Source organism: Parasteatoda tepidariorum, chromosome 3 (genome assembly GCF_982258835.1).
Source record: "Parasteatoda tepidariorum strain Cologne lab strain chromosome 3, Ptep-v5.0, whole genome shotgun sequence".
Classification (NCBI taxonomy): domain Eukaryota; kingdom Metazoa; phylum Arthropoda; class Arachnida; order Araneae; family Theridiidae; genus Parasteatoda; species Parasteatoda tepidariorum.
Window position 1 is genome coordinate 18,159,424 of NC_141757.1, and position 20,111 is coordinate 18,179,534.

At 26.4% G+C, this 20,111-nt stretch overlaps 1 protein-coding gene across 10 annotated transcripts; it reads left to right on the forward strand.

The window, feature by feature from the left end:
- Positions 1–13: 13 nt before the first annotated feature.
- On the forward strand, positions 14–19,171 carry Pcmt (Protein-L-isoaspartate (D-aspartate) O-methyltransferase). 10 transcript variants are annotated; one of them, XR_006225537.3, is made up of 9 exons: positions 16–241; positions 2,376–2,521; positions 4,422–4,558; positions 6,243–6,347; positions 8,495–8,615; positions 11,691–11,776; positions 12,798–12,970; positions 16,614–16,722; positions 18,649–19,171. XR_006225537.3 is itself a non-coding variant. In XM_087158900.1 (9 exons), exons 3-9 carry the CDS (start codon positions 2,401–2,403, stop codon positions 18,671–18,673), a joined length of 768 nt encoding a protein of 255 aa, XP_087015026.1. In that variant the 5' UTR covers positions 189–246; positions 1,466–1,622; positions 2,376–2,400; the 3' UTR covers positions 18,674–19,171. The 10 variants fall into 10 exon arrangements, 3 of the variants coding, with proteins under 3 accessions (XP_071043896.2, XP_042901609.2, XP_087015026.1); XR_006225538.3 differs by having other exon boundaries at positions 116–246; positions 18,649–18,861; XR_011638281.2 differs by having other exon boundaries at positions 184–246; positions 12,798–13,093.
- Positions 19,172–20,111: the final 940 nt, after the last annotated feature.

Sequence of the window (20,111 nt, forward strand, 5' to 3'; positions counted from 1 at the left end):
AGTTTTTAGCATTAAGCAGAAAATATCAATATAAAATATTGAATGAAATTTAATTTTCTTCATTTATAAAATTTTATGTTATTTTATCTCAATATTATGTCTCTTTAATTATAGTTTTCAACTCAATAAAACAATATTTATATAAAAATTTTACAAGCTTATTTGTAACCGAGTTCTAAATTTACTTCAAAATTTCGTAAATATTTTGATGCGGGTTTGGTTTTCTGCAAAATTTTTATTTGTGAAGTAATTTTTATTTAATTCATATATTAATTTGTTATTGTATTCAAAATAGTTTTTTGATAAAAAGTTTCTTTTTCATTTTGACTTAGACCATGGACATTTTGTTTGATAAACTTCTTTGCTAATAATTTTAAAATACTAAATGTTTCCAAAGTATTAAATTGATTATTAATGTCATATATACTATTGATTTTTCTTTCAGTAATTAATTGTTCCTAGAACAAGTTTGGTTTTTATTTCGTTTAATTTTTGGAGTAACATTTTTTTAAAATTTTTTGAGGAGGCTGTAATCATGAATCTTAATATTTTAAAACTGACTTTAACAAAAATGAGTAATTTATTACTGGTATTTAATAAAATAAATCTGTTTAAAACCCAATTCCAGCTATATTTCTAATTTTTGTGACATTTAAAATAAATCCCTATTGAACCCACAGATAAAAATTACCTTTTGTGACATTTAAAGATCAACAAAGTGTGATTTAATTTCTACTTAGGATATATAAAGATTAAAATATCAACAAGTCAATTTTAGTGTATATTTGTTGCTTGTCTAGTGCCTAATTATGCCAGCTGCACTTGTCGAACTGCCAATGCCCAGTTCTCATACTTGCAATAAATTTTAAGAAATATATGTCGGAAATTTTACACTGAGATTCGGTACTTTTCTCTGTTATGTTTTTCATAGTTTCTAGTGCTACAGCCTGGCACTAGAACTTGGTGACCATTTTGGTGCATAATCCTACATAGATTTTTGTTGCCATCTAGTTAGAAAAGTATCTAAGTGTATTTTAGCTGAATAATTATCTATTATCGCTAAAATTTCATATTTTACTGAAGAACAGATTATTTGACAAATGTGTGGATTATTCTGGTTACATTTGTAAGGGATCTGTTGAAATAAAATTATGTAGGAGAAATAATGAAAGATTCAAAAAATGATGTGAGAGATTCTATTGTAGATTATTTCACAGTAAATTAATAATAGGCCTGGTGGCAGCATTTTTGTAGGCTTTCTGCGACATACCTCTCTAATACTAATATCTTTCTGCACGATAATTTTCAAATAACAAATATACAAGTTACGAATTTAAAGTAGCAGAAGCATCAACTTCAAAAGGAAAAAAAACTTTTGGGATCAAATAAAATAATTTTTTTAATTGAATTTGTAATATTTTTTTTAATTCTATAATATTATGAGCAATGTTCTTGTATTTTGTAGGGGGAAAACACACTAATTATTTCCTTTTCGCCTTTTTAAATCATCATCAAATTAATAAAAAAAAAATCGTGAAGTCCATTGCAGTAACTACCGAGAAAAAAAAAAAAAAAAAAGATCGACTTCGAAAAGTCACAGGAATCAGAGTCTTCAAAATGGAGTAACTAAATTCGTGTTTTTATTTCGAGATTCAGTTGTAATCACTATCATATTAAAAGTATCAGATTTTGAAAGATATGAGGAAATCAATAGTAATACCTGCATAAAAAAGTAAAAAGAAAATTTCTACAGAAAATAAAACCAAGAATCTTTCTGCAAGAACTCTTTAACGTTCTAAGACGCCGTGCCGGTGGCAGAAAGTAAAATTTGTTTTCTGAATTAATTCTGGCTATAATAGTTGAATTGATCTTTTTTCTTTCACCACAGAGTAGAAAGTGTTCTCTGTCTCATTCATTGAATGTTCAGTAAAAAATTTCTAATTGATGTTCAGCTAATTGAGGCAGGCATTGGCCCACATTGGGCTGTCTGGCCAATTATGATGATGATGAGGTTTAGCTAATTGAGAAAGGTTTTTGCAATTTTTCTTTTCCATAACTTTGATTATTCTCCAACCAGGTTATAATCAAAGCAAAGTATTAATTATTATAAATTTTCCTACATCTTTTCTTTAAAAAAATATGCTTTTTATGTCATCAATGTTGTTTATCAATCATGATAAAACAAGATTTAATAAAGACATTTTAAGCCTTTATTTGAATATTATTTTTCAAAGAAATAGTGTATAATAATTTTAATAATTATGTGAAGTTTTTAAAAAGAAACATTTTAGTTTATAGTTAATTTATCATTGTATTTTTATTTCTTATAAAGCTGTTATTCTCATAGAATATTGAAATAGATTTTTTACTTTTAGTTTCCATTTTGGGAAAGTTATGTAAATGCTCCAGAGGAAACTACATTTATTTTTTCAGTTCTCAATATTGAATTTCTTCGTCCCTCCATTCATGGCTTGGCGTTCTCATGGAAAAAATAATGCAGATCTTGTGCTGAATTTAAAAAGTATGAATTTCTAAAGTTTTCCTTTTAAATTTGTGTTTATTTGATTGTTTTGAGTATTATGCATTGAGTCATTTTTTAAGTTAAAATCTCTATGATGCATTGCTTTTAGCATGTTTTTATTGTACATTTTAGTAATTATTAGTGCTTAGATTTTTATTTTTATTATTAAATTATTGAAAACTAATTACAGATTGCTATTTTATAGTTTTAGCAAGCAAAAATTTTTTGAAATGAATTATCTATTTTTCCAGATTGTGCATATTTTTGAATTTTATTTAAATATTTTTATGGAAAAAAAAGTTTATTATTCATTATCTTATACCAATGCTCAAATAAGATGAATACTAAATCCATGTCTAGCTCCTTCCCTTTTCCATAATACTCTTCGCATTTAAATTGTCAAAAATATTTTTTTAAATTCTTGCGTGGCTTGTTTTAAGAATTATGTTTAATGTAGTTTTGAGTTTTATATAATTTCGAAACTTAAAATGTTTTTTTAATCAGTTCAAGGCAGAAACTAGCATACTTCCTACTTCTATTACTATCCACATGCTAATGGTGAAGGCATGCAAAGGTTAGCCATAGGTAAAGAGTTCTGCAATGCACCTCCCGTAGTCTATTTCAGTCGCCAATAGCTGAAATAATAAAGCTGATTTAAGCATGCCAAATACCTATACCTTAATTAAGAATTTTTCAAGTTTTTATGAATTTTATTATTAATTTTCTGTCGAAATTAAAAATGCTAGTTGAAATATTTAATTGTGTAAAAAAAAAAAAATTAAACCAATGTGCAAATTTTCTGTGCAATGTGCAAAGTGATAAAATAATTCATAAGGTAGTGTAATCAATAAATTTCAAATGGAAAAAAATGAAATACAGATGCTTTGCTTTACTTAAATAATAAGAAGAGAAATAAAAAATCATGTATAGAGCAATTTATATACAGTACAGAACCCATTATCCAGAAATCGGAAAACCAAAAAACCGGAACGAAATTCGATACATTTTCTCGCCATTTTTTAAAAAAAAAAATTTTTTCCTCATAAGATTTTACGATTTTTCTTTCTTTTTTTAAAGATGTTTACCTTACCATCATTTTTGAAATAATCATTAGTGTATTACTTCATTGTTTTTTCTTATTTTTAAGATTTTTTCCAAATATTTTTTTTTTCTTTTTTTAGTTGGTTTAACAATAAAAAAAGCGGCTTTTGTAGCGATTCAGAAAACCGGAAAAATCAGTTATCCGGAATAGCGATGATCCCGACCGTTCTGGATAATCGGTTCCCTACTGTACTACAATTCCAAAGGAAGGTTCTGCAATGCAGCAGAAATTTCATAAGAAAATTGAAACCAATAGAAAATTTTAAGGAAGAAAATAATGAAAAATATGAAAATTACTACCAAAGCTGACGTCGTCAGGGGGTGCCAGCTCCGGAAGTCATAAAAACACAAAATCTTTTCTATCGTGAGAACGCAACAAATGTCTAAAAATTGCTCTCTCTGTACCTCAAATGTTTTGTAAATAGTCCAGGAAGAGAGAAAAGAAATACAAAATTAAAATATGTAGTCTAATTACAAAAGGAAAACATTGTTCAAAAAACCTATTAAAAAATATTCTTATTTCAAACCAAAGCACATAACTTTCTGAAAATCTTTAACCAAACCAAAATTCAAAAACAAACTAAGCCCTCATTTAATGCCACAGAAAGAAGAGAGAGAAAAAATGAAAAGCATTGTCATTTTTATATCTTCTTTAAAATTTACTTTGCTTAAATCAACTTATAAAAAATAGTAACAATAGTTTGCACTTATATAAATTAAATTATTACTGGCAATATGATTTTAAAATATTTAAATATTTTATTAATATTTAAACATAAGCATAATTTATGTTGTTTAGAAAATGGCATTATAAAAGATCCCAAAGTTGAAAGAACAATGCTGGCTGTGGATAGAGTCAACTATTGCAAGAATAACCCTTACATGGACTCTCCTCAGGGAATAGGATATGCAGTCACTATAAGTGCACCTCATATGGTAACTTTTATTTATTGTTTTTATTGATGCTCCATGTCCTTCATAAATATATTCAGGGGTGATCGTAGTTTGGGTCTAACCCCAGGAGTCTGTCCAGGGGAAATTTAATACCATTTAGTGGTACCTTCACAAATTTAACTTTTGGAAAAACGGTAGTTCCATAAAATACTTTTAAAAAAGCAAGTTCTAAGGTTCTTCTCTACGCCTCTTAAAATTTTGTTTTTGTATCCCTTTTAAAAACAATATACAATTAAGTAAATTAGGGGCCAATTTACTTATTTGTAGCAGACTCAGAAGTTTAAGCAACTATTTATTTCAAAACTATTAGACAGCTTGCATTGATAAGATTAAAACTCTTTAAAAAATTTACTTGTTTGTAAGCTTTTATGAAAAATTAATTTTATTATCTTTATTGTATCATGGTTTTAAATGAAAACACAGTGTTCTCCATATGCATTTTTTTTAAGGGCGGCCCACCCTGCCTGCCCTTTGATCCCAATAAATGCACCTTTTCTTTACCCTTTTTGTAAAAATTAACCGCCATTCCTTAAACACATTGTATTTTTATTCATGTTCCATTTTGAAAGAAATTAATTTACTGTTTAAATAATCAAACACTGGTAAAATTTATCTGTGTTTATAGATTTAATTCTGATTACTATTACAAATATTTACTTTGTTAGGATAATTCTGAACTGGTTAAAGTTTTATAATGATGTTTTTTTGAGGGGATATTAATATCCCTTTTGTGATTTTAAAGCTCTTTATTAAACAAATAAAAAAAATTTTAAATACACTTTTAAATGTTTATTTTCTTCAATTTTCAGTTTAAATTATAGAAAATGGCTTTCAAGCTATTTATAGATTAATCATTTTTTTAGTTTTCTTTTTTTGAAGGAAAAAAAATGCGAACAGAGATTGCCTTTTAGCATGTTTTAATCATTTTTATAAACTACAAATTTTTCTCTTATTTTCATAATGAGAGAGAATTACTTTTTGAAATGTATGCACACAAAATAGTTTAAGATAGTAGTTTAAAAACTTTTGAGTATATATTTCAGGTATTACATAATATTGTACATTTCGGATAAATTTTTACAGTGTTAAGTGAGTGCCCTTTCAAAAATCTAAGTGCTCTTTTCAGGGAGGCAGTGCCTTGCCCTTTTTAATTCCTTTGGAGATCTCTGGAAAACATATTTAGTTTACATAAAGTATTTTTCTAACCTTAATATTTATTTTTAAAGAATGAATTTCTTTTGTTCATAATGGATAGTTAAAAATACATAGTATGAATGTTTAATTTTAAGTGATAATTAAGGGAATTAAAATATTACATTAAAGTTTTGAATTTAAATTATTTAGCTCTATTTTGTAATAGTTCTAAAGAATAAGGTTAAATTGAATTTTATTTAGCAAATTGATTCTACAGGTTTTATCATAATACAATTATACTCTAGTATAATATAATTATATTTTAGTATTATAAAATTATTACTTTTCCCTTTTACAGGAATTATAGATTTTTTATCTTTCATAACAATCATTACAGTTATTCACACTCAGTGTTATACAGTTTAAATTAACCTATTTAAGTTTATGGTTAATATGGCAAATCTACATTCTATTTTGACAATTAAAGAGAAAATATTTCAGTTTCATTTAGAATAATAATTTAATATTTCAGCATGCTCATGCTTTGGAGTTGTTGAAAGATAATTTGTATGAAGGAGCAAAAGCATTGGATGTGGGTTCTGGCAGTGGCTATCTTACAACTTGTATGGCATTGATGGTAATATTTTTATTTTGTTAATTTTTGCAATACTGTTTTAGTATTAATTTAAGTAGTTCTCAATATGTGATCTTCATTCTCTGTCATTTTGATGCAAAGTTGTTTGATGAACTCTGAGTTGGTATTTTCTATTGCTTTAAAAGTAGCCAGCTTTTTCCTTGCTTCTTGTGACCATACATCAGTATTATATAATAATATTAATTTTATGATAATATTTTTATTTATGAATTGGCAAATTAATTTACTTTGTTACTGTTAAGCAATCCAAAGTTAAGTATTTAATCTATTTACACTTTTTAATTTGGGATAAAATGATTACATTAACTCACGTTTGAGTCTTGTTGTTGGGTTTGAGGTTAGATGATTAAAGTAATCTACAATTATTTTCTTGTAAGAAATTTTTAAAACAATACACGTAATTATGATAAAAAAAATTTTATTCTTTCATGTATAGCTTTTATCATGCTGTAAATTTTAATTCTTTTTTCAAATGCCTATTTAATATTTATGCATGAATTCTACATATATATGATTTCCTGTTGCTTTGAAATTGGATCTTTATATTTCATTATAAAGTAACAGGAATTTTTACTGCAAGTTAAAACATTTCAGTATTATATTTGTTTTATTTAGGATAATTTTAGCTGTTTTTTAGGATGGGATTAGCAGTGTTTTAGGATATGGTTATTTTTGAAAATAATTTTTGTTATTTATTTTAGTTAAATTGTCATACATTTAAAAAATATATTAATAATGTATATGTTTGCATATTTTTATTTTTTTTCTATGTCTCATGTGTTTCTGTGTATAAATTTTTATTCCTTTTTTCTGTCAGTCTACACTGAAAAGGCTGTACTTCAAAACTGTAAATTTTTAAGCTTCGCAAATAATATATAGTATTTTAAATATATATTCGCCATTTTAATTATAGAAACAAACATCTTTTAGCTTTATTCATTTTTTAGAGCTCCTGATAGATTATAAACTTATTATTCTTAAATAATTATCTTATTATGTATCAGTTTATCTTAGAAATAAAAAAAAGTTTTTGTAGAATATTTTTGAATTTAAAAATATTTAAATTTTTTTATACTTCTTCTTTAATGTTATTAAATTAAAAAAATTTCTGTGAATTTTTTTTCCCTCCTGTATGTAATTTTTGATCAATGCCTACAATTATGTTTGTTTTAAACATGATTATTTTTAAATAAAATTTTATATTTTTGATCCTACATTTTGAAATTTTAATCTCATAAATTTTGCACTTTTTTTCTTTCAAAGTTACAAAAACAGTTATAAAATTTCTTGTACTATTTATATAGCTTTTTCCAATTTTTGGTTGCAAGGCAGATAGTCACTCATTGATCATTCAAGGGCTGCTATCAGTTTTCAGGCCACAAGTTCTGCCCCTGTTGTAAATTATATAAGTAAAAGAATAAAAAAAAACTGGTATTGAATTACCAGTTTAAATTCTGAAGAAAAAAATTTTTATAAATAATTTAATATTATTGTTTTCTATTTTTGTAATAACTGCATATAATTTAAAATGCAAAACCATTTCTTACTTATCTATGTTGACTTTTTCAGACATTAATTTCTTTTCATACCTCCTTTTAAGTTTGTGGTATCAAGATTTGACTGTATTTTCTAACTTTTTATTATTTGTTTTATTATTTGTTACTTTCATTTGAGCTATTTGTTTGAGTTTAGGTTTATACTTTTTGTTTCTATTTTCAAATTTTCTTAAATGTTTAATTATATATTTTGCGGTCAAGTGTGCACGATTATAAATGATACTCAGTTTCAAACGTCTGTGCTGCATCTGTAATGTGTGTGTTATATCTGGCAAAATGATAATTTTTTTTTGTGCACAAATTCCATTAAAAGAAAACATCATTTGCCTAATTTTTTTTTAAAAAATTATTTCTTTCTAACTATGTTTTTTATTTATTATCCATTAAACAAATTTTGAAAAATATCCCGTTAACTTAGTTACATGTATCTTTTCTGATTAAAAAATTTATATATTTTTTTTTAAAAAAAAAGAAAAAAAACAATTAGACTTATTTTTTTAAATTCTTAAAATTTATTCCTTAATTTGTATCTATTTTTTTTTTTTTAATTTATTTTTTTTTTTTAAATTCTAGGTTGGAGAGAAAGGTAAAGCTGTTGGAATTGATCATATTGAGAATTTAGTTAACATGTCCATTGAAAATGTTAAAAAAGATCAGCCAGGACTTATTGAAAGTGGGAGAATAAAACTAGTCGGTGAATACTTTTTTTCTTTCTTTTATAACTGCTTTCCTTGTAACTAAGAATTTCTCATATAATGTCAGTTTTTTAAAATTCTGAATATAGTTTTAATAATGAAATTTATCAATGCATATGAGTATGTTGTTCTAAGGAAATCTGACTCCTGCCTATTGGTGCAAAATTTTTATACATAAAAATTTAGTTGAATTTGTGAATTATTAAAATTAATTTAAGTAAAACAATAGAAAATATTTTATGTTGTGTAATGTTTTTCTTAACTCTGTATGTCAGCTAAAAATAGAGTTGCTAATTTTTTTTTAACAATATACCCAGTTTTGTTCTTAAATTTTTATGAACCATTAAGTATGTATTTATTATTGAATAAAATACATTTTTATAAATTAACACTTTTTTTAAACTATATAACTGGTTCTTAATTTTGTTCTAATTTTTAACTATGTCTTCATAATTTTTGTGAACCATTATTATGTTTTTGTTATACAATAAAAGCATTTTTAAATTTTTATTTTATTGATAGAGCAACTATTTTAACTCAATAAACTTTTAAAACATGTTAATTAAAAGGTAAGTTTTTTTTTATTATGAAATTGATGTCAGAAAAATGTTTAACATATACTAGAATACAAGGAAATTCTCTGAGTGCTAGAAATTTCAGAGACATCTGCTTATAAAAACCTTTTATGCTTATGCTTTTAATTTAAATTTTTCTCATGATTATGAGCATTGAATTTTTAAGTTAGTAAGTACGCAATGTAAGAAAATGAAATTAAGGTTATTGCAGCCAAAGATCCTGGCCTTATCCTTTGCTATGGGTTGTTCATTTGGGAATTTACGGCTAATTTTCCTATCCTTTTTACTGCTAACACGGGTTCCACATCCAGAAGGTCCCCTTCTGATTTCCTCCTTTTATTTTATTTGTTCCTTCCTTTGTTGTCACCCTTATTATATTATATGATATTTTTATGTATATTTTTTTATAATATTTTTTTTAGTTTTCTGTGATATCCTTACTTTTATAACAAAATTATGCATATACTCAATATTTATCGAATTGTATGGTTATTATAACACCTCTTTTAACCATGTCATGTTATGAATATCCAATGTAAAAACGTGCTTCTGAAATTGTCATAAACCTCAAATATAATTTTTTTTGTAACAATATAAACATAATTATAATACATTAAATGTCCATTCAGATATTAAATTGATACTTGTTTTGCCACAATTTTTAATTTTTTTTAACCTTGTACAGATGCATGATACCTTTTTACATATCCATTGATGATTTTAAATTCCTATCTGGATTTATATTCATCATCGTGATTGGCATAACTGCTTAGGGTCGGCCAAGGCCTTCTGTTAAAGATTCTTTATGGACAACCAATGAATTCACTTGGATTGCCAGTTTTTTTTTTAACCTAATCACATTGAAATGGTAGTTGTTTTGGCCTTCTTTTCCAACTCTTTACTGAGCCGCCAAGCTCAATCTTTTAATTTTAATGCATTTTATGATATTTGACTCTTTCAAAATTCTGAAAACTTCCAAGTCAAAACGTTTTTGGTAAAAGCCTTTTTCTTTGGCACCACCAAGAATACATCCTAGAACTTTTTTCTTAAAAACTGATATTTTTTATTCTCTATTTTTTGTTAGATGCCAGATCTCTGTATCATACATTAGGACTCGTTTAATGAAAGTTTCATAGATGGATGGTTTATATTAATTCAATAAAGCAGTTGTCTTTACTTTATATTTAATGCAACGTGTGTTGAAAAATATTATTGCATTGCACATAATTTTCTGTTTTTTTTTTTTTTTTTTGAAGTTATGCTACTTCCAACAAGGTTGCGTTAAACGTTTAACGCTACATTTTTTTTGGCTGGGAAATCACGTGGTAGGATCCAGTTTTCCCTCATTCATTTCAATATTGTTTTGGTTCTCACTAGCATAAAAGTCATAAAAGTATTGTTTTTCTATAAATATTTTTTTTAGTTTGATTTGATACACATATAATTTAATAGGATAGTATTTTTTATTTTCAAATTTAGTGGATAACAATTGTAAAAAATGAGTGAAAATAATCCCACGGACAATGCGACAGATTTAAGGTTATGTCAAGGTACGTCTCTTGTGAATATCAATTGATTGTTAGGTTTTCTCTTTTGAAATTACATTATGACGCATTCACATACATTATTAATGCAAATACATTTTCCATGGCGAGACGATGAGACAACAACAAGCACTTCAACTGGTTCAAGAGGTCCACGAGGGAAAAATGCACAATATTACCGTTATTACAGGGCACGGAAGCGAGCGGAGCAGGAAAAAGAATCGTTGAATAGAACTAGCGATCCTTCTACGACTGCTGATTCTTCTACAATGAACGTCGCAGGTTACGAAGTTTAACTTCTTCCGCGCGGAGGGACTCCATGCACTATTTTTTTCTTATAAACCTCTTTGACATTACCTTTTGTTAATTATCTTAGACATTAATTTTTGTTAATGTAACTCAAATTTTGGTTGTTTAAATGTTCTATTAAATCTTGTCATATCAAAATTCATCATTTCATACAAAAAGACTATTCTATTATTATTCATTAGTTTTCATACATTTTATAACTTGGGGTGCTATGTCATGTACAGTATGATAAAAAAACGGTCCCCTTAATCATTTTTGATCTAATGATCAGAATTTCCCGTCCTTAAACTGATTCTTAATGGTTTAAAGGGGTGACCTCAAATAACCTAACTAATTAATACAGACGATAATTTAAGTTACGAAATCAGTCACAAAACCTCCTATATTTTTTGGGTTAGAAATCTGAATCTGTTGAAAAGAGTGTTTATTCAGAGAAAATACGTTTTTGGGTCCGATTTCTTTACTTAAAATATCGTCTGGACTAATTAATTAGCATCTTTGAGAATATCTCCTTTAACCATCAAGATTGAGTTCTAGAAGGTGAAGATCCAATCATTAAATCAAAAGCTATTCAGGGTGATCTGTTTTTCTTTTGGCCCAACCATTTATAATTTAACTTTACAACTATTAATAATTTCCATTGCAGTTGGTGATGGGAGGCAAGGGTATGAAGCAGAGGCTCCTTATGATGCTATTCATGTAGGGGCTGCTGCTCCTGAATTGCCACCAGAGGTATTTGACTCATTTATATAATTTTTCTTAATTATAGTTTTTTTTTTTTTAATGTTTGAAATTTTTTTGCATTGTAATACAATATTGATAAAATTTTTATATGATAATTTGAATAACATTAGCTTTGCAATGCAATCGAACCTCGGTGTAACGAACCCCTATTTACCGAATCTCACAATTTAACCAGTTATATTAATTAATGAAGTAGATTTATAGGAATCAATGAATAGCGACTCTGACAGAAGTCGATGATGGTAATCAATCTACAGTAAAAACTGTTACTTTTTCTGATGCTTTGCACGGTTTGGAAACAGTAAAAACTTACATAATGCAGCAAGATGTAAATGAGGGAGTATTTTCTTTTCTTCATGACGTCGAAAAAGAACTCTTTGAAGTAAGAAATCAAGGAAATAAGCAAACCTTACTCACGAAATGCTTTAAAATTTCAAATAAATCAGCACGTAATTATTCACTGTATTTTAAATTCCTAAATAAAAAGTGAAAGATTTCTATTTATTTTGTGCATTTGTTTATTAGATGTGTTCGAAATTTTCCATAAGTTTAGTCTATTTTTATTTTGCCCCGATATTACAAATTATCCCCGATTTAGTGAATAATATTTTCTGTCCCTATGAATCTACAGTCAAGTCCTTTTACAATAAAAACTTTAATCTAAGCAATAAACTTTCAGCAGGAGTTAAATCCTTTAAAAATATTCTAAAAATGGAAGAAATTGGTTGCGATATAGAATTGACATTACTGACATCTTGTTTTCATTAATTCCTCAATTAGTTGCCAATGGCGATGAAATTCTTGTCATTAAGAACCAGAAAACATTGACAATCGGAGAGGGTTCGTTTTTACCCATTTCATCCTTATGGATTAAATATCTCTATTTGAGAGAATGAATTATAAAGTTTGAAATAATGTTGATTTATCAAATCCTTTCTGTACCTCCCAGATTAAAGTTTTTAACTTCTTTTCTGTGTACGAAAGATCTCATTTATTGATTCTTTTATAGTTGGTAAATCAGCTGAAAGTGGGTGGTAAACTGATTGTACCTGTTGGAAGAGAAGGACACAACCAGATGCTAGAGCAGATAGAAAAACTACCTGATAACACCATAAGGAGGACATCCCTAATGGGTGTTGTGTATGTGCCCCTAACTGACAAAGAAGCACAATGGCCTGGAAGGTTGTGTTCCATTTTTTAATAAACTCCATTTCACTTATGTATAAATTACTTTACTTTAAGCAACATATCTTTGACTCTTGATCTAAGTACAACCAAGACATTATAAGGTGAATTTTCTATATGGTGAGTTTACAAAATTAAACCTAAATATTTACTCTTAGCTTATCAAATAAATGATGGAATTTATTCATAATTATCAAGTTCTTAAATTGTTGTACAAGGATATAAATGTAGCTTTTCATTAAAGATCATCTTTATTGCGAGAGACTTAATTTTGAAAATACAGACTATGATACTCTTTAAAGTAAATTAAAAAAAACCAACAAGACAAAATAATTGATAATAACACAAATGTAAAGCATAGAGTGTGAGCAAAGGTTTTCATTGAGTAGCATACGCCTTGAAAACTGAAAAGTCTAAACAAAATTAAGAAGAATGTGAGTAACTCATGTAACTTGAAAATAAACGACCCTGGAGAAAATTTTCTAAATTTTTTTACTTATATTTTATTTATTTATTTATTTTTGAATTCTAAACTAAGAAGAAATATTACTCAAACATTTCATAAAAATCTAGAACATTTTCACTCAAGAAAAATATGATTTATAAGTTTATTGTACAATTTAAAAATAATTTTTCTAAAATTGGAACTGAATTTTTACAAAGCTAATGAACTTATACATGAAATGTTATTTTCCAGATGCGAGTGCAATATTCTCATTCGATTATTAATTTTGTAATTATTAATTTCATTACGATTATTAATTTCATTACGTATTAGGCCTTGATAGAACAAACTGTTTCATATCTAATATGCTATAGCATCAGAAGAACAGGCATAGAAGAATAGTTTCTTTTTAATTTTTTGCCTTCAAATTATTAAATGTCAAGAGAGTAATTTTGTTTTGAAAGTGTAAACGTGTTTGACACTTATTTTTTCTGCAAGTTTCTCTGAGATTGATGGAAAAAAAAATAGATTTTCTAATGGGCATTTAAAGAACTTAGTTTCAATGGAATATCAAAGGAGATTATTTATCTCTCATTATAATAGAAAAGAGTTGCTGTAATGCCGGGGATGTCATCCAAAAAAAATAAAAAATAATACTTTTTTTTTTGAAAAAGAAAAGCATATTATCATGTTTTTCTTCTGTTCTATTTCCATGTAAACTTTATAGTTTTCTTTTTAAATGATTATTGTGTATTAATATAAAATAAATTTTTGACATTTAAGTTAACTCTTTTGTTTCATTTAAATTGTTAATGTTTTTGACCTTTTCTTACTTATAAATAATAAATTGTTAATGTATGTTTTTTTTTAATTTTTTTCAACCACAGTGTGAAAGTAAAAAATTATTAATTCAATAAATTAGCAATTTTTCTCAATTTTATATGATCTTTTTTTGATATAGTAATACCAAACGCTGATAAAAGAGTAATTGTAATTTCAGAAACTATATTATGAAATTTTTAGTTTTGCAATTTAGTTGTGCAAATAAATATTTTTACATAGTGTTTTAGTAATTATAGTTAAGTGGCTGTTCTATTTTGAAGTATATTAAAACACTAACTCAGCAGGTTGAGTGTTAACCCATCATTAAAGTTTTTTTTTAATGATTGGATGGTTACTAATGCTAGCCACGACATTGGCAATTTTTTAAAAATTTATGTATATTTCACAATTTTATGTATTATTAATTTGTTGCTAGATTATGTTTTCTATTTCTATGCATTTGATGTGAAAAAGTGATTTCTAACCATTCAGTGTAGTATTTATAACCCAATTTTATTTCATATATTTTGAATTACACTCTATAGTCGATCACAAGATTTCAATATATAACTCAGAAATTAATACTATAAATTTTCTGTTCTTACTTTTTTATTTTATTTTTAGTCCACCTTGTTTAAATTTAAAAAGCTTTAAATAGCTCTAAATGAGGAACCTGCATACTTTTTTTATTTTTTTAAATTGAAATTAAAATGTCATTTTACGATGATAGACACTAATTTTAGTTCAGTGGGGTTTCTAGATATTTAGTAATTATTGTTAAAAATTGTTTGATTAGCCCTGCCTCGTAAATCGCAGCTATTTTTCCCACCTCCACTCATGAGGGCAGAATTCGGGACCACTACAACACCTGCCTCTTTCTGGTATAGTGAAATCATCTGCCATGCCAAATAGATCTTCCATAAAAATTAACAAAGATAGCTTCATGCACAAACTACATGTACTGTACCATGTTGCTATAGCTCAGCTTTTAACACACCAAATAAAAAAAGTTTTAATTTACCAAAAGAATTAAAATGGTAATATTAGTTCCATCAAACACGATAGTAAAATAATGTGCCAACTGTTTGCAACTTTTTCATTATTCTACTGCAAAGACCATTTTGCAATAAATTATTAAATTTTCATAAGATCGCTTTTAATGAAATTCTCTGAGTGAATTATTTATTATGCTGAATTAAAATGTGTCTGAAATGATCTCTAGATCACTTCTGTTTCTTTTTTTATTCTTTGAAATACAAGAATTATATTTTAAAAGACAATAATGTGATGTGTAGGTTTTTTTTTTTTCATTTATATTTTATTTTCATTTATCGATTTATTTCTTTTTGTTCTGCTTTAATTTCTGTGCACTTGTTTTTCCCTTTATTGAAATCGAAATTTTGGAGATAAAAAATAATTAATCTTATTTTTCTGTAGTTGTATGGAGGAAAAAGCTATTATAGATTAAAATTGAAAAAAAGGAGGTTTAGCACTACTTGCATCGCTTCTAAAATAATTTAAAAAAGTATTTTAAAAGTGAATTATGAAAAAATAATTATTTCCTTAAAATATCATAATTATATATCCATTTCATCTTCTGTCTGGTATCAAATCATTAAGTAAAAATTTTCACAACAGTTTATATTTTTATGTATAAATCAATAAACTATTAGTAAAAATAAGCCAGTGTTAATAAAATAATTTAGTTTAAAAGTTATTGAAAAATGTTCAAATTGTAAAAGTAGTTTCAATATTATTTTTTTTTTATCATTTATCAATTCATTTTATGTTGTTCTGCTCAAGAGCACCCGCAGAAATTTTTTTTTTAGAGGGAGTGGTGGCAACCAGTATTCCTTAAAATATTTCCAATATTAAATACTATCGGAAGGTATATATTTAGTCAACAATATAAATTTTATTTTTCTAACAAAACCTTTTTTTTTCCTACTTTATTTAAAGAAAAGTTTAGTTAAACTTGATGTCTGATAGAATCAAGCTTCATAGATCTATATATTAATCGAATCACACCATTTTTTTAGAATAAAAATTTAACTTTATAGTTATTATTTTCCAAGAAATCTTTAATTTTTGAATCACTACTTTTTTAACACTTCTTGAATAAAACTTTTTAAATACAGAAATAATTTATCTTGCGCAATTTTTGCTTAGTTATAATGCTAGTTCAACATATTAAGAGATGTTGTAAAAATTTGATTTTAAATAAAGGCATAATTTTATGAAATATGTTACTTTATATTTTTATTTAAAAAAATTAAATTTAGAAAGTAAAAAAGAAAACATAAGAAACCATTCACTGACACTACGCATGAAAAAAAATTTTATTATGATGTAGTGAGTGATTTCAATTTTTAGACTGCTCTCTGCAATTCTTCGGAGGAAAAACTCTTCAACGTCAACTTAAAACACTGAATTATGACTTTTCCTGTTGTTGGATTGTATCTTTAGTGCTTTTAGACATTAGGTAATGAATTGTTCATATTAGCAGTGATATTTAATAATTGTAAATGTTGATGTGAGATTTTATGTGTAAATATATCTTTAAAGCAAGGGTTGAGCACATGGAAATCTAATTCACTCGGTTTTTATTAAAATAAATTCAGAGAAAATTATAAAATGAAATAAAAGATTTGAAGAAGCATGGGATGCTTTAGAAAACACTTTATTGTAAGTTTATAGACTATTAATACTTATTAATTATATTTTTAAGAACCGCCATAATTTGAATTCTATACTCCTATTATTTAGATTTGCTTAATAATAGACAAATCTCTTATTAGTACTTATATAAAACTTTGGTATAATTATGTTTATATTTGATTGGTACAAACAAGCTTAAAGACTTAATTTAATAGATTGTTTAATGCTTTAATTTTTTGGCTTTTTTAAAATTAGACTATCAGTTCATAAGACTTTGTCATGTTTTTGTATTTTTGATATGAGCGATGTGAATTTTATCTGGTATAAATTTTACTCTTTTAGATAATACTATTTTGTGTAAGTTATTAATTTCTACTCAGTTAGTTATCAATAATCTGCTGCTATTTTTCATATAAATAAAAATTTCATTACCTTGCATTAAATATTATGTTTGCAATGAAAAATTAGTTGCAAATGTATTTTTAAATCATTTGTTTAATATGTGTGTATTAGTATTTATTGTGACTATGAAGATTGCTTTTTTTTTTTTAAGATATCATTTTTTTAGTGGGTAGCAGTCAATTTTTAGCATTTTAGTTTTTTCGGTTGCAGAAACCCTTACGACAGCGGTTGCTGTATAAATTATATATACCTTGTAATTTGGCATACATCAGATATACACATATGTACATATTGTCCCAATACTTGAACGAAGTTTTCCTTTATCTTCTGGATTGAGTTCAGAATTACAAGGCGTTGATAGCATTTAAAACATTGGACTTAACATATTAGTTATTATAGTAGAAAGTTCATTGCAATGGGAGATTGTACTAAAGAGCATAAACTGTATTTAACACTTTAAATTGCCAACTTTTTCTCTTTTTACAACTGAACATTTTTTCATTAATTCATACCAATACTTAAAATAACAAAAAAAATTATTAATTAAATTTAATAACTGTTTCATTTATGATACATTAGGCAATGATAGTATATTTTGGCATTTAATTACTGTAATCAAATTGTTATGCATGTTATTGATAAAACTTAGTTGCTGAACTATATTCATCTTGGATTATATGAGCTTTTTAAAATGTATGTAGGTGTTTAACTTTCAAAATATATGGGTGCATTAAATTGTATTTCTAGCTGTAAACAGAAAAAGAAATGTTTCTAAATATCCAACCACAATTGAACATTTTTACATAAACAATCCAAAAATTTTATTTCAAGTTATTGTATCATATTGTGGTTATGACACTGAAACTGGAATTACTCAATATTTTTCTAGTTATAGCTTTGTTAATGCAAGAAGAGAGAATTGAATTACTTTCTTTTCAAGACAAATTATCTGATTTTGACAAATTTATCATAAATGTTCAAAAAAATTATGTTCTAAAATGGTATCTTATTCTGTGTTAAAATAAATAACGAGTTTAATGGAGGAATATGTTAAGTGATTCTCGTGAATTTGTGAAAATTTTAGTGAATTTTAGGAAATTCCACTTTTATTGTATGAGGACAACAGGACTCTGCTTTAAAAAAAAACTTGTTATTAAAAATTGCTTTATTTAAATGAAAATAAATGTCCTATACTTACAGACCAACTATAACATGTTCTTAAATTTGGAAATCTGCTCGTTTTCAAAATGTCACTTTGCCTGTTTTTCAACTTAGCCTGTCACTTTGCCTGTTTTCAACTATCTTCAACTTAGTGATTAATTGCATTTTCATGATTATTTTCTTCTAGGAGTCATGACCCAAGTGAATTTTGATAAGAGATTCATTCAATATTCATTCTTTCTTTCATCTTACCTGCATAACATCCCAGCGATCGAAAGTGAGGCCCAAGCTGCATGTAGGTGCCGAAGAATTAGACAAACTGCCAATAACACTTAACATTGCTGATCCTGAGCTCGCTGTTTTGATTGATTGTCTACATTTCAATAAATTCATGGAATGCTTTCGTGTGTGATTTGGTTTTAAGGGTGAAAGTATAAAAGAAAATGGAGTCGACAAAATTTATTTTTTTCCCTATAGAATATAATAAATGTTGACATTGTTTTGAGAATGTGAATATTTGTCATTGTTATGTATAAATCGCTGTTGGGCACTCAACTTTAAATCTATGCAAATAGTTCATTGTTTATAATGGTCTGTTCATAATAGCGTTTAGATTATGCCCTGATGTGTGTTACGTTTGACTGTTATTGAAAATTAAATATATTCATAAACTGTAAAACTAAATTCATTATTAAAATATTTCCTGATGATGTGTGTTTTTGTGATAATGTGTAATAGTTTTCACACTAAATTACTTTTCCTTTTGAAAATGATTTTTTTATTTAACGACATTTTATTAACTTATTTTTGGGTGTGTGGGAGTAGAGTCTTTTAATTAGAATTTGAACTGCTTTTTCACTTAACTCTTTATCAATTAAATAGACATTTCAAGGTTAAGCATTTTTCTACTTCACACACTTTTCCATCTCTGTTACAAAAAATCTTCCCTTTTCCCCATGGTAGTATTTTTCAAAAATAAATGGTAATATGGGGGTATTTGCAGATACCACAGTAACGAAGAGAGGAAAGGTGTGAAGAGTGGGAAAATCGCATAATCTTGAGGCTCTTATTTTATTTACAGTGAGTATATTTATAGTATTTGGATCTCTCCACTAAGGCTCTGTGTCTGGTTCAAATGCAAGTTTTAATTATTTTCTGACATGATACAAACAGAATTTATTACAAGATTATCAGCAAATGCTGTGCTGGGCGACAGTACGAGTTTCAATAATTTCGATTAGCTAGAGCAAAACTAACGTAAACAAAACTAAAAAGAAGAAAATCGTAAAATAGAATTAGATTTTTAAAATGTGAGCTTTTTAAGTACACTAAAAAGGAGAAAATCATTTTTTTTTTCAGGACAACGTCTAAAACGAAAAACATAGATCACGTCAATTTCTTACTGTCAAAGCTTTCAAAGTGATCTTTTTTTTTCTTTTTTTTTATAATTTGCTCTTGTTGTATTGATTTTTCGTGAGTGCTTATGAAAAGTGCGGGGGAAAAAAACGGAACATCCTGAAAAACTTTTGATCTAAAACTCAGTTGATCTCCACCTTCTTAGAATTTAATCTTAATGATTCGAGGGGGTGATCTCAAATATGCTAGTTAATTAGTGCAAACGGTATTTTAAGTTATGAAATCAGACATTAA

Bases quoted from the DNA above. Each gene is read 5' to 3' on its own strand.
- Pcmt (XM_071187795.2), top strand. From the start codon at position 2,401: ATGCTCCAGAGGAAACTACATTTATTTTTTCAGTTCTCAATATTGAAT. The intron at 2,522-4,421 runs GTATGAATTTCT...TATGTTGTTTAG, and splicing joins TCTTGTGCTGAATTTAAAAA to AAAATGGCATTATAAAAGAT. The intron at 4,559-6,242 runs GTAACTTTTATT...TTAATATTTCAG, and splicing joins CTATAAGTGCACCTCATATG to CATGCTCATGCTTTGGAGTT.